This window comes from Triturus cristatus, chromosome 12 (assembly GCF_964204655.1).
Source record: "Triturus cristatus chromosome 12, aTriCri1.1, whole genome shotgun sequence".
NCBI classification, from domain to species: domain Eukaryota; kingdom Metazoa; phylum Chordata; class Amphibia; order Caudata; family Salamandridae; genus Triturus; species Triturus cristatus.
In genome coordinates, this window is record NC_140595.1 from 4,230,816 (window position 1) to 4,244,433 (window position 13,618).

Here is a 13,618-nt window from a genome sequence, read left to right on the forward strand (position 1 = left end):
ACCAATTGTTAATCTAAAACAAAAATCTCATAATTTCCCTAATCTTTCACAACCGGCCTTTTAAGCGCTGAGCAACAGCCATGAAACAGCAGGATCATAGGGTTCATGGCTCTTTGCACACACTGAGGCCATCCTGTCCTGCATCACATGCAGGCAAGAAAAGCAAGGGGCTGAGTCTGAAACCTCCTGGCTGAACTAAATGTTTATCAAAGTTTGAGGCAATATAATAGAAGCTTCCCTCTTGAAGGAAGAGGGCGGAAGAACATGCCCTTTCCACACATAAAACCATGGCATGATATTGTTGCAAACAACATCACACACCAGGACACAACACGCATTTATCTGAATGTTGACCAGGCAGGAACTCGAGGAACACTTTATTCATGTAGAGGAATCACTGCAATACAACATTTTGGGGTGGCAATACCTTGGACAGACTATGAACCCCCAAAGCAAGAAGCCAGAACACAGCGACCCCTACCTCCTGTAGCACTGCAGCCTCCCCTCGACACTGCAGCCGCTGCTGACCAGAGAGCTACAAAACATGCAGTCCGCAAACCACTGCACAAAAGAGGCAGAAATGTGTGGTCAGTGACTTCAGGAGCGAACTCAAGCAAGTTCCTTCGATAAATAACTGTCTGGGATCAGAAACATCCAAACGAGATTGTTCCGAAGCTATTTCCGGTACCAGATTCTTAATTTCTTCTCCCGCTTGATCTTCTTCTGAAGCTGGAGGATTCCGTAGAGGAGAGCTTCGGCCGTGGGTGGACAACCTGGGGGTAGATACCAGCGTGTGATGTTAGTGAGTGCTCCTGGTTTATAACCCATTCCTCAAATACAAGCAGGTTTATGCAAATTACTGCCTTCAAATCCATATCTCACACCTGGTACGTAGATGTCGACGGGCACGATGCGATCACATCCCCGGACCACGGAGTAGGAGTAGTGGTAATAACCTCCACCGTTTGCACAGCTGAGGAAGGAAGAGACATGAAGTAAGAAACTGGAGCCGAAAGCACTCAATCCCCGCCCAGACGTAGAGCAAAGACATGGTGTCGCCTGCACCCAATGCTACAAGCCAAAAGATAAGGGGCCAATGTCCTCAGCCAGAGACAGTCTTCCAGCCACGGAGAAATGATTGGAGGCTTTCGCAACCAACTCTCTCCAAAGTGGAATCGTGGCCCGGAGGTCGCATTCAACACTGTCCCAGACATGGGATAAGGCGTGTGGTCTACGCACTTCTCTGCATCCCAGAGGAGCAGTTATGGACAAACATGCTGTGTTCTCAACACTTCCCAGAGACGCAGCTAAAGCCAGATGGCTTCTGCCCCCAATATTTTATTATGTTCTGCAATACTGTCACAGCTATAAAGTAGGGACTGGAGATTTCAGTGCCCAACCCTTTCCCAGTGTCCTATGCACTTAACTGTAGCTCAGACATCAAATCAGGGGCCAACGTCCTGCGTAACCAACACATTCCCAAATGTAAAAGAGGGGACTGGAGCCTTCAGCAACCAACTCTCCAGCAAGGCACAGCCTGCTCAGGATCCAACACTGGACAAGGAAAGGGAATAGAGGGATGTTCTGTACCTTTAAGTAAAGCTTTCCCAAATTCAGAAGAACAGAGTCAACAGTCTTGTGGATCTGATCTGCTTAATCATAAAATATCATTTAAAAAATTGTTTTCAAGCAGCCAGGACCCACTGCTGAGTTCTTCAAAGTAACTGGTCAACCAAGACAATGGAGATATAGAGAGAGTCCTTTTTAGCTGCACACAAGCGATACAATTCCACATCTGCATCCTTTGGTTACTGCCAGAAGGAGGTTACAAGATCTACCACTTCCTGCTGTAATTTTGGGGGAAGGGAACAGGTGGCATTAGCACCTTTTCATTGACATGGGTTCAAGACGGAGTTCACCAGAATTAGAACATCGTGTCACACAATTAACAATCACGCAGCACATCTCCCCAAGGCTACGATCCCTTCCTAGCAGGACCTCCTCGTCACAAGCAGTCAATCAACAGAGTTCTTACCTGCCCATGGACACGACGTAGCGAGGTTCTGGCATCTGGTCATAAACCTGCAATGAGGCAACAGAAAGTCAGCTCACAGCAACAAGGCATCTCTCTCCCATTCCAGCTCCCGCATAACGGGGCACAGTTTCATCAACATAAGCAGCAAGAGGAGGACTGCTGATGCCAGTGCAACCTTGGGCACCAGACAAAGTATGAGCACTCAGGACACAAACACCAACTTAACTCGCCCAACACGCATTGGGACACAACAAACTCCTTCCATTTTGTATATGGGATTTGTAAAATACAAACCTAGCTTCAAACCAATGGTGCGCTGTGCAACACAATGGTGCGCTGTGCAGTGGGTGAGTGGAAAAACACAGGGAGTATGTGGCATGAAAGGGAACGAAAGGGAGTGATCTCAGGACAGCACAGGAGAAAGAGAGGGATGGGGAGGGAGCATGATGTATATGTGCTACTGTACACGAGCACAGCAACCAACACACCAAGCATGAGCAGAGTCACTTGTTGCCACATGCAGCAGAATAATGCATGTGCCCCGGGTCACAAGCACCACCTGGCTTTACGAGAGCAGGGGGCTGGAGTACTGAGCAGGCGAAAGACTGGTGGAAGAAAAAACTCTACCCAGCAATAATCCAGAGGGAAGAAAGAGGGTGCAAATCATCCTCCAGCCACCAGTAATTATCCAGTGGGGGAGGAATCATCACGCAGTAGTGATGCTGAGGGGGTTGGTGTGAGAGGGCCTACCGTCACCCAGAAGAAATCTGAATCAGAGTGGAGGAGGAAGTGCATACATCCGTGATCCATGTTGGAGGTGGCGGGGAGTCAATGGCGAGTAAAGAGCTCACCTTTCGAAGAGCAGGTGCCATCTTGTTTGTTAAAGTTCCAGCCACGATCATAACATCAGCTTGGCGTGGACTGGCGCGGAAAACCACACCAAAGCGATCCATGTCGTAACGTGGGGCGGCCATATGCATCATCTCCACAGCACAGCATGCCAAGCCAAACGTCATGGGCCAGAGAGAGCTCTGCAGAGAAAGTGACACAAACAATAAAAGTGGTATACAGAGGTAAGATGGGTATGAGTGATAAACGATATAGGCGAAAGGATTATAGGGAGCCAGGGGGACAGCACGGATAGGTGGTATAGTGAGGAAAAGGGGTCAGAGAGAAAAAAACAGGGAAAGGGCAAAGATAGTGGGTATTAATGAGGAAGGTACACAAAAAAAAAAAAATAACATGATCTTCAGAGGGTGTAAAGAAGAGTAAGAATAGAGGGAAACAATGCAAAAGTAAAGGGAATGCAAAACAATCCACTGTGGAGCCCTGTGACGGGACTGGCACAGCATCTCCTTCTCGCTATAAACAAAATATCAAGGCACTGAGCCCATTGCATCTGCTTGAGACCTCCGCCTAGATTCTCTAAGCCCAGATTCCAATCACTTTCCCTGGATTTTTAGAACCCCCTCACTCCTACCCCGAGTAAACCAGTCCTCAGCTAAACTTCCTGCATTTCTCAGTATTTAAGCACGCCCCTGGATTCACAGCTGCGCCACCACACTCTGTTCCAATGAGTCCTGGGACCCTATTTCCTGCCCTCAGTACTCCATTAAAAACCTTTCAACCCACCCCCAGCACTAATCCTGCACCCAAGCGCTCGCCCATTCTCCCAGGACTCTTCCTGTACCAACCATGTCCTCCTGGCATCTAAGCACTCATCTCGCGTAGCTGTTATCAGACTTCTCTGCGCTCATCGTTTGCACCTAGTACCAACCATCCTAGTACCCGGCACTATCTGCCTGGCACCAGTCTCACCAGTGCTCACCCTGCGTGCCCAGTTCACCAGGTCATCCAATTTGGTAACAATGTACTCTCCTCTGCTGCTGGGCAGTGCTGATTTTGGTGCCAGAGACCCTGCTGGTTTCTGGGCGGGAGCTACAGCTGAACTCTGATGCCTAACATGAAGGAAAAAAAAGAACGTGTGAAAGGGTGTTACATACAGAAAGAAACCGCTTTAATAACAGCCTAGGGATTCATCCCAGACAGAGGCACATGCAGCAATGAAAGCTTTGAATATTGGAGTGTGCAGAGTAGCGCAACCACTCCCACTTGCTCTCAGAGTGTTGTGTGAAATAAGAATCCCTATTGATATACAGCAGTGGGCAGCAAGGACCCGCCCATCCACTCCAAGAGTGATCAATGTGCGGAAAGAATCCCCCATTTAACATTAGAACCAATAGTAGTGACTGATCCACATGTTTCATATGGTCCACCATCAGTCAACTAATCCACCCGCTGTCTGTCCATCTTCCCAATAATAAAGACGTTCCTGTCTGCACCGTCCCAGGCCTCTCACCGACATCCCTCCAGCCACACTCTAGCCTAGACACTGGCACTCCCAACCACATACCGGCACAACTGACTGGCATGAGACAGTGAAAGGAATTACCTGGTACCATGTTCCACTGAAGAAGTCGGACGACAAAGCACATTGTGTAGCAAAGAAAGGGACCCAGGCCTGAAACAGATGGTAGAGAGAAGATGTGAGGAGACTGAAGGAAGAAACAGATTCATGGAACATGGCAGGAGGGGTGGGCAGGTGTAAATACAGATAACAGCAAAGGGCCTAAAAGACTGGCGGGATAGTTGGACTTCGGTACTGACCAGCAGGCTAATTAATGTATTTCACCACTGTGTCCCAGTGGAAGATCTGTACCAAACATTTTTGTGCTCTAAGTTTAAAGGTTATTAGAGTTTACGGAGGTCATGACTACAGGAGAGATGTGCTGGCTTGCACAAAGGCCTCAATGCCTGCACAGACAAAGAGCAGAGGTGGAGTCACTCAAACACCTGGCTCCACTCGCATGAAGCCCAGGATTGGATGCAAACTCCTTCCTACATTGCTTCAGTACCAAAGTGCACACTACCAGCGTTGTGTGGTAAGCTCAAGTGCCCCCCACCTCCTCCTTTCCAGCAGGGATTCAGAGGCAGATTCCTACCTGAAGGTCAGAGCGTGCAACCGGGCCAGGCGAGGCACTGAAAAGAAATAAGGTGGTTAAAAGACACCGTGTACCACTGGGCGAAATACTCCCCTCCCTCGTCTACTCAAACCACACTGATAGACACACTTCCCTGTCCCCATAGTACATCAGAGAGTACAATACCCATGCACCTTTAGACGACATCCTTGAACACCACCCCCTCCTCGATACACCATCGACAAAATCATCAATTATAGAGCGCTATGAACCCATGAGCTTCACGTGCATTGAGACGAGACCGTATTTCCAGACTAGAAAAGACAGGTCTTTCACTGTTTTCTGAAGGGCAGGTGCTCCTCTTAAAGCATTTGTTGGTCTGGTAAAGCGGTCCACAGGGTTCTTTGAGGTCATGCAATTATCCGACCACCAGCATCTGTCTGTGAATCATTGATGGCGTCAGAAGACATCGGATACTGGGCCGTTGTGTTCAGTCTGGGTTATATGGAAGTGGTCTGTGTTTTAAGTTACTGGGGAAAAATCCATGTTAAGGTTTATATTTGATCTTTTACTCCACAGACAGCCAACTGTTAATGGCATTTCCCTACTGAGGCAGCAGCGTCACACTGAAGGTCAAGCAATGTGATCCCTGCCTACTACAAGGGCCTTGCCCCACTGCAAAGGTCACACTGCAGGGATCCAATGCACTCTCTGCTCAAGGCCTCCATGGCAGATGTGTGGCGTGGGGCCACAGGAGACATAAACGGGAAAAGAACACCTTAAAACGTCTCTTTTAAGTTCCAAAGCCTCTCTGTTTCAGAAGATGCACCAGGAGGTGGCAGTGACGAGTTTGGTTCGGGAAACAAATGGTGTTGAAGCACACATGACTACAAGTCCCAGAACGCAAAGAAAACCATCTATAATATTTTCCGTGGGCCAGCCAAACCTTTCTGCAGTGAAACAAACGGAGCAACATTTACAACAGTGTTCGGTATCATACTTGTGGACTGTGCCCCGGTAGCCCTTCAAGGTCCCCTTGGGAGAGGATGTGGTCCGTCGACTTAAACTGCCGCCTCTGGTGCAGGAAACCAGGGTTCGAGCCTCGGGGTCGCGTCCACATCCTGTGATTCTGGGCAAAAAACTTAATCTCCCCGTGCCTGAAGGTGTCATGTAAATACGGTGCTATGTAAAGCGCTCCAATACCTTCGGGTCGAGTTCGCGCTATATAAGTATGCACTAATAAAAAATAAAAGTCACAGCAACCTATATTCCTCCCTCTGTGTATTCCACATGTCCCGGTTTTTGTGGTCTGGCTTGAGAGCGCAGCAGTTGCAGGACAACTTTGTGAGCCCCACTAGAGGGGCTTGGGCCCCGCCCCCATGTTGGGAGCCACGGTACATGTTTTGCTTTTGTGTGTTTCCACAAAAAAAAGTGCTGGCCCGCCACACGGCTGTGATCATTTTGTTTATTGATGCAGATGCTTGAGCTTGACATTTCAGGGGCACAAACATCACATTATAAGGCTATTTAGGTGTCCTGGACAACTAGATGCGTTCTGTTATTTTTCTCTGGCTTGACAGTGTAACTTTCGCCTCACCTTGAAGCCTACAGCAATAATATTCCACAGTTCTGTGATTTCACAACAATACCAATCCAGCCCCACGCGGTCTACTTGTAATGCTTTTATATATATATATCGCGATCTTTACATTGCTATGCACCATTCCTTTAAAACCTGGCACTGCCAATGCTTGTTTGTTTTGTAAATCTTGTCGCTCTCTGCTTGTCCTCCCGCCCTGCCCTATGTGTCCCCCTTTTGTCCAGACTCTCAGCCCCTGCTCTCCCTCGCCCGCTACCCCCGGTACCCACACCCTCTTCAGTCTCTGGCCCCCTCAACCCTCCTCCCCTCACCGGGCAGCGCAGCCATGATCAGTCCAGACGTCCTGCGGATCTGCTTCCGGTCTCCTTGAAGATCCTCTGAAGCACTTCCGGTGCGGCGACGGGCCCCGTCAGAACTGTCCTTGTGGCTGCTCTGCCGCCCGTGACCCGGAAGCGACGGAGTCCAGAGCGCTGATTGGCTGCGCCACCTGCGGCGCGAACCCGGGGCGTCTCTGTCTGTGCAGAGCCCCGGAGAGGGCGGCGCCTCGAGCACGAGACCCAGGGGTCCCCGAGACCACGGGATCCAGGGGTCTCCCCTCCACGATGGCACTAGATCCAGGTGTCCCCCCCCTTCACCGATAACACAGGATCCTGGGGTCCTCCCCAATACCACGAGATCCAGCCCCCCCCCCCCCCACCGATAACACAGGAACCAGGGGTTCTCCCCTGCAAACACAAGATCAGGGTTCTCCACGAGATGCAGGGTCTGCTTTCCTTGAACCCTAAAGCTGTTATGAGGCAAACAGGTCCACTAGTCCCAGAATGCTTCAAATGGTTTGCCTCCTTCCTAACTGATAGATCCCAAATGATCAAAATAGCGAAGTCTTTGATCTCCTTTAGCGGTCAGTCAAGGTGTTCCTCAAGGCTCTATACTTGCACCCACACTGTTCAATCTCTATTTAGAACCGTTGGGAAATCTCCTGAGTAAATCCGGGATCCACTATCATCTATATGCGGACGACACTCAAATCTACTTTAAGGTGGCCTCCACTCACGATCTCTCCTTCCTTAGCTCTACTCTCGACTCCATTCAAAACTGGATGTTAACTCATCAACTGATCCTGAATCCCTCCAAAACAGAATTCCTCCTCCTCACTTTCTCCTCCCCAGTGCAATTATGGTTGGATCAGATCAATCTACTGAACAATAAACCTATCATTGTCGAGAGCGCAAAATCCCTTGGTGTCATACTCGACAAAAAACTCAATCTACTCTCCCACATCGATTCCATTGCAAAGTCTACTCGATACCAACTGCGCCTTCTTTGGGGGATTCGTCGCTTCTTCCCGGAGCACGACTTTAAAACCCTGGTCCAATCGCTGGTTCTCTCCAGATTGGACTACTGCAATTCTCTTCTTACTGGCCTCCCTAAATCCCACCTTTCCCCCCTGAAGTCTGTTCTCCATTCAACAGCTCGTTTCATATATGGGGCCAAAAGAAGCGACCACATCATACCCATTTTATCCACCCTCCGTTGGCTTCCCATAGAGGCAAGATCTATCTACAAGACTGCATGTATCACCCACAAAGCCTTGCACTCCTCCCCTCGCTACCTGGTGAATAAACTGAAACTCTCTGGAGGCTCCAGACCATCACGTAATGCAGAAAATCTATTGCTTGAACCTCCCACTTTCAAGAAGGAAAGATCGATGGCCCAATCCTTTTCAGGCAACGCGGTGAGAATCTGGAACTCACTTCCGCCTCAGCTTCGGACCACCACCTCTTCCCAGGCCTTCAAAACTGACCTCAAAGCTCTCCTTCAAAGACACTTCCAAATTTAATTCACGCCCTCTATTTTCTGAAGGAAGTCCTTCCAGTGTAGGAAATTCTGTTCTCCATGCCTATAGAAGTGCCTTCCCAGTTTGTTTTTGTGTTTTGAGTGTCTGCCATTTAGTGCAGTATTATACCTCTACTTGTACTTTGTACTCTTTTGTAACATGCACACGTCACCTTTCCTTTTGTAACGTATCGTTTGCTACCTCTTGTATTTTGTTTGCTTTTGATACATGCACATCGGCTACCACTGCCTCATGTAACGTAACTTTTGTTTTAGTGTTTTGAGTGTCTGCCATTTATTGCAATTTTTTTACCTCTACGTGTACTTTGTATGCTCTTGTAACCTGCACACATCACTTTTTCCTTTTGTAACGTATCGTTTGCTACCTCTTGTATTTTATTTGCTCTTGATACTTGCACAATTGTCACTATTGCCTCATGTAACGTTTGTTTTTGTAACATGCTCACTTGTAATTTTTCTCCTTATGTATCATTACTTTGCCTATTGTGAAGTGCTCCGACACCTTCGGGTAAAGTCCGCTCTATATAAAAACGCATTAAATAAAATGAATGCAAGGGGAGAGCCTGTGCAGCAGCTGCTCAATGCTCAGAGCTGGGCCCTGGAGCACTGCTTTAGGGGTATCAGTCACTGGGAGGCCTCTTCTTAAAAGCATTAACCACTAGTTGTGTTTACAGGCGTGTCCCAGGCTACAGTCCTGTCCAATCCAGCTGGATGACTGGGAGCAGAGGCTCAGAGAGGGGAGATGGAAGGGGGTGTGAAGGATTTTGAAAAAAGTAATTTGTAGTGTTTCTATAAATCAGAGCCAGAGTGTTTTATTCCTAGTCTGATAGTTTAAGTGATTATTTCCAAAGCCAAGGACCTAGACGATTTTGCGACCAGGTACAAGTGTTTAGCAATGTGGTGTATATATATATATACCTGGTCAACACTGATAAGTGTAGAATTGGGGGACAAAAGGTGCTGAGCGCGACTGGTACCTGTAGTGATCTGCTGATCACCGGTCTAGTTGTTATAATGCACCAGCCACTCCTCGAGAGCTGGCTTACACCCCACACCCAACCAGCAGAGGCGTCACTGGACATGTGACCCTGCCAATAAAAGGGGCCGGGCGCACGTGCTCTGGGCCAGTTCTACCAACCCAGTACTGTGTCTGTGTGTCATGATTATCAGTGAGTGAGGGCCTAGGGCCCTGCACTTTACAATGGCGACGAGGGTGGGATGTGCCTGTGTGTGCAGCAGCCCAGAAGTTTTGTGAAAGGGAGAGATTGCTGCCCGTGTTGAGGGCACCCCCTGTGAGCTGGCGTAGGACGTGCCTAACAGCCCGCGGGTGCATGTGAAGAGCCCCCGGGTTGAAGGAGGTGATCGGGAGCCCGCCCTGCACCTGGTGTGCCCGCTAGTGCGTGGAGGCACACGAAGAGTGAGAGACCGTGTGGCGAATAGAGGAGCTGGTGGCATGCCCCTGCCACCAGCCTGCTGGCATGCCCCTGCCACCAGCCTGCTGAAGCCCCAAGTGATGTAAGAGCCGAAGCGAAGCCCACCCGCATCGGAAGCGACGACCCACCGAGCCTGAAGGCTGACAGAGGTGCCAAGGTGCTGTGGCGGAGAAAAGAGTGCCCCCGAACAGCATGAGGCAGAAGGTGAGCCTAATGTGGGGAGGACGGAGAGTGGAGTAGCTACCCACTCCCCGCCCCCTCGAGGAAGATGAACTCTGCCTGTAATGGAGCAAGCAGTCTCTGGCGCCATCTCCAGCCCCGTGCAGCTAGTGAAGTGAGAGAGGCTGCAGTGGTGGGTAGAGGAAGGAGGAGACAACAGGTGAACTGCCTCGTGTGCGGCTGAAAGTATGAAGTGAGTGGGAGGGTCGCTGAGCAGTGTGTGGCAGCAAGGGCCCTGCTCACAATTGAAATAAAAGGAAAAAAAGCACGTACCGGGGAGAAGACGGAGTCATCCTGTGGCATCTGGTCGCCTATGGGTGTCCCGGGAGGCTGCCGCATGCAAAGGGGCTTCTGGACGAAGAGAGAGCCTCCTAGGCATGTGGTTTGGGAGCAGCCTTTGGCGTCAGTGCCCGCCCGCAGGAAGAGTGCGGACGTGGCCGGCAGGCACTAAAGGAAGTTAGGCCGCCCCAGTGCAGCCCAGTGACACCAGAGACTGCTGGTGAGAGAGCAGAGCTGCAGGCTGAGTGAGGACGTCCTGGGAAGAGAGCCTGCTACAACTGCTGTCTCCTCGCAGGAAAGAAGTGCCTGGTTGAGAGCGGGGCCGCACCAGCAGGAGGTGAGGCTCCGGCGAGCCCCATGAATAAAGTGAGAAAAAAAGCAGAAAAGAAAGGTACCTGCCTGGGGAAAGTACCTGCAGTTTTTTTCCTGGAGCTGTACACTCTCTGAGGAGTGCCTTTGTGAGGCCAAAGCAGCGAGAGAAGCGGCCTCTAGCCTACCACTGTCTGGCAGGAGAGTAACTGTGGTGATGCTAAGGAAACTGGCGGTGCCGTGCAAGGAGTAACAAGTGGCACGATAGGACTGCACACCTTCCACCCCCCCCCCCCCCTCAAGAGCAATTCTACAGTTACGTAAGGCGAGAAGGCCAACTCACATGGGGGAAGGAAGGCAGCAAGATTTGTGCAAGGTGTGGCAGCGGGTGAGAGGCTCAGACCTGTGGCAGTCCATAGCCCCTCACTGGTGAAACACGAGAAGCAGGGCATGGCCTGTCCAGCAGGTGTAGTGGCTCCAGTGACTAGGAGGCCCGCAGCATCAGAAAGCTGTTGGACTTTCAAATACAATAAAACTGCCATCTAGAGGCCGTTGTGCGGTAACACACTCAAGAAAAAAGAAAATGACTATGGTTAAAGGCACAAGCCTGCAGCAAATGGAGGACTGACTGTTGGAGCCTGCAATCAGGGCCAAAGGGATGGCAGCTAATGTCCCTTTTCAAAAGAAGGACAGATGAAGGCTCCAAAGAAAGAAAAAAAAACAGGGAGAGAGAGAATTATCCCCCAATACAGCAAAGGAACCCTGAAAGGAATACAGCATCCACCCCAGCGAGTATTGTGCAGGACACTGGCAAGCAAAGAACCATAGAGGTAAACGGGCATTGAGGCTTGCGTGAAGGAATGCGGTGACGCCTAGTGGCCACAGGTGGGCACTGCAGCAGTAAGGACGACAGTGAAGCACTGTACGTGGACAGCAGGTGGAGTACAGGACAGTAGCCCCAAAGCAGCAAGTCCCTGGAGAACGGAGGAAGTGCGCAGCATGCACGCCCAGTGGCGAGAAGAGGCCACCGCACCTGGAAGACGATCAAAGAGCACACAGATTGACATTGCACAGAAGATGTACCCCAGACGCGGACGGTACAGGCTGGAGCTCGAGAGCGAGGAGGCGAGGTGGTCACACGACGTGACGCATCCTAGGAGGCCGCGACCTGAGAAGAGGTCAGTGAAACGGCGACCTGAGGAGAGATCAGAAACGCTGTGACCGGAGAGGAGGTCAGAAAACCGGTGACCTGAGAAGAGGTTGACTTTTGATGACGGACTTTACTTTCTATTTCATGAAACAACCAGAACAGTTGAGATGTTAATCGTGGTCTGGTTGACTACATTACCCCGAGAGGAGTTGTGTATGGCTCGTTTCTGTGCTTCGTTCTTGTAGGCCCAGTTTGGAGTTCTATCGCGGGCCCTGAGTGTTTGTTGGACATCCCTGTTGGATAGCCTAGTAGCAGTTGAGTCCACATTTTGACTGATTGGAACTTTAGGGACTATTACCCTGTTTCCCACTAGAGTATTCCGTACCTATGCACTTAACCTATAAAGAAAGAGGACACAAAATGGTGGCATCTATACTTATACGGGTGTCTCGCATATTAATAGAACATGCAATATGGGCGGTACTGGGAAACATGAGTAATGTATTTTTTTTATTTTACAGTGAATGGCTGCTAAAATTTGTAGTAAAGAAATGGAAAGCATAATCCTCGTCTCCGTATCTTTAATAGATTTGTAAATTCTTGACGGGCATGTTAGAAAAATGTTCATCCTCCTCCAGCAGGTGCATTATCAAGCACACTTGATGTCTAGGCTGTTTCTGTGGCGATTAGGCAGTGCTTTGACACTGGATTATTTTGGAATGCTTAGAGCTTTTCAGTGTTTCAGTCACTGCTATTTGATTTGTTTTTCCAATCACTCAGCGGTACAGTTTACACTTAATGCCCTTATGCAATCACATAAATCACGTTGGTGGACATTTGATATGTCTCTTGTTCCAGAAGAAAGGTTTGAAGGGGGAATTATCAATCATATCTTGCAATCCTTTCATGTAAATGAGGGCAGGTCTGCACCCATCTCTCTTACACACAGACCGCTCCACTTGTTGGGTACCCCTCGTTCCAGCCAAATCCATAGTACGTTGTTCTAGTATTGAACGGCTGTCAGACTCACAGCTTCCACTGTACCTCCACTCTCTCTTCTACAGCATGGCTTAGTGAACTTCTCCCTTCCACAAGGAATGTTTCCAAACTGCCTTAAAATTGGCCACGCCCCTCCTCTGTTAAAGCATCCTGCAGACTCAGAAGACCTCTGTAATTTTTGTCCGGCCTGAAATTTGGCCTTCCTTGCTAAAGCTATTGGAAGTTGTGTTGCTGATCAACTCAGTCAAGGTATCTTCGATAACTATCTTTTAGAAGACTTTCAATGCGCTTTAGACAACGTTGGGGTATCGAAACTTCCTGTACCAGGCAAGGATCTCCTCATTCTCAATCCTGGAAAGACAAGAGACTAATCTTCTGCCTTTAATACAGTAAATCACAACAGTACCATCAGGATTCACAAAGTGCATGAGCGTCAACAGCATAGTCCGTAGCTGGTCAGTTTGTTAATTGATCTACTTATCCCAGCCGACTTCGAGCGTCTCACAAGGGTCCAGCCTGGCCCCTACTATCCTTTGTCCTCATGTAAAACCGTTGGGTGTCCTACTTAAGAACTCTAAAATTTTATGACAAAACAGGAGGCTAGCATTATGCATATTACTTTTATTTACCACTTCTGAGCAGCAAACACTTCAAAGAACTATCAGAACAGAACTTCAACACCAAACAATTTAAAAAGAACTTAAAGCTCCCATAAGATCCTGCCGTTGTAAGAAAGTGCCATCTTTCTTGCATGGT

At 49.3% G+C, this 13,618-nt stretch overlaps 1 protein-coding gene across 2 annotated transcripts; it reads right to left on the reverse strand.

Annotated features, from left to right (window-relative positions):
• Window positions 1-362: 362 nt before the first annotated feature.
• Window positions 363-10,584, reverse strand: NDUFS7 (NADH:ubiquinone oxidoreductase core subunit S7). 2 transcript variants are annotated; one of them, XM_085638588.1, is made up of 8 exons: window positions 6,928-7,054; window positions 5,038-5,074; window positions 4,488-4,556; window positions 3,864-3,993; window positions 2,887-3,066; window positions 2,036-2,082; window positions 885-973; window positions 363-773 (listed from the first exon to the last, which is right to left on the reverse strand). In XM_085638588.1, exons 1-8 carry the CDS (start codon window positions 6,941-6,943, stop codon window positions 676-678), a joined length of 666 nt encoding a protein of 221 aa, XP_085494714.1. In that variant the 5' UTR covers window positions 6,944-7,054; the 3' UTR covers window positions 363-675. The 2 variants fall into 2 exon arrangements, with proteins under 2 accessions (XP_085494714.1, XP_085494713.1); XM_085638587.1 differs by lacking the exons at window positions 5,038-5,074; window positions 6,928-7,054 and adding an exon at window positions 10,399-10,584.
• Window positions 10,585-13,618: the final 3,034 nt, after the last annotated feature.

Coding starts and splice junctions, on each gene's coding strand:
- NDUFS7 (XM_085638588.1), bottom strand. Junction 4,557..5,037: donor TTGCACGCTCTGACCTTCAG/GTAGGAATCTGC, acceptor CATCTGTTTCAG/GCCTGGGTCCCTTTCTTTGC. Junction 3,994..4,487: donor TCAGTGGAACATGGTACCAG/GTAATTCCTTTC, acceptor CCTTCATGTTAG/GCATCAGAGTTCAGCTGTAG.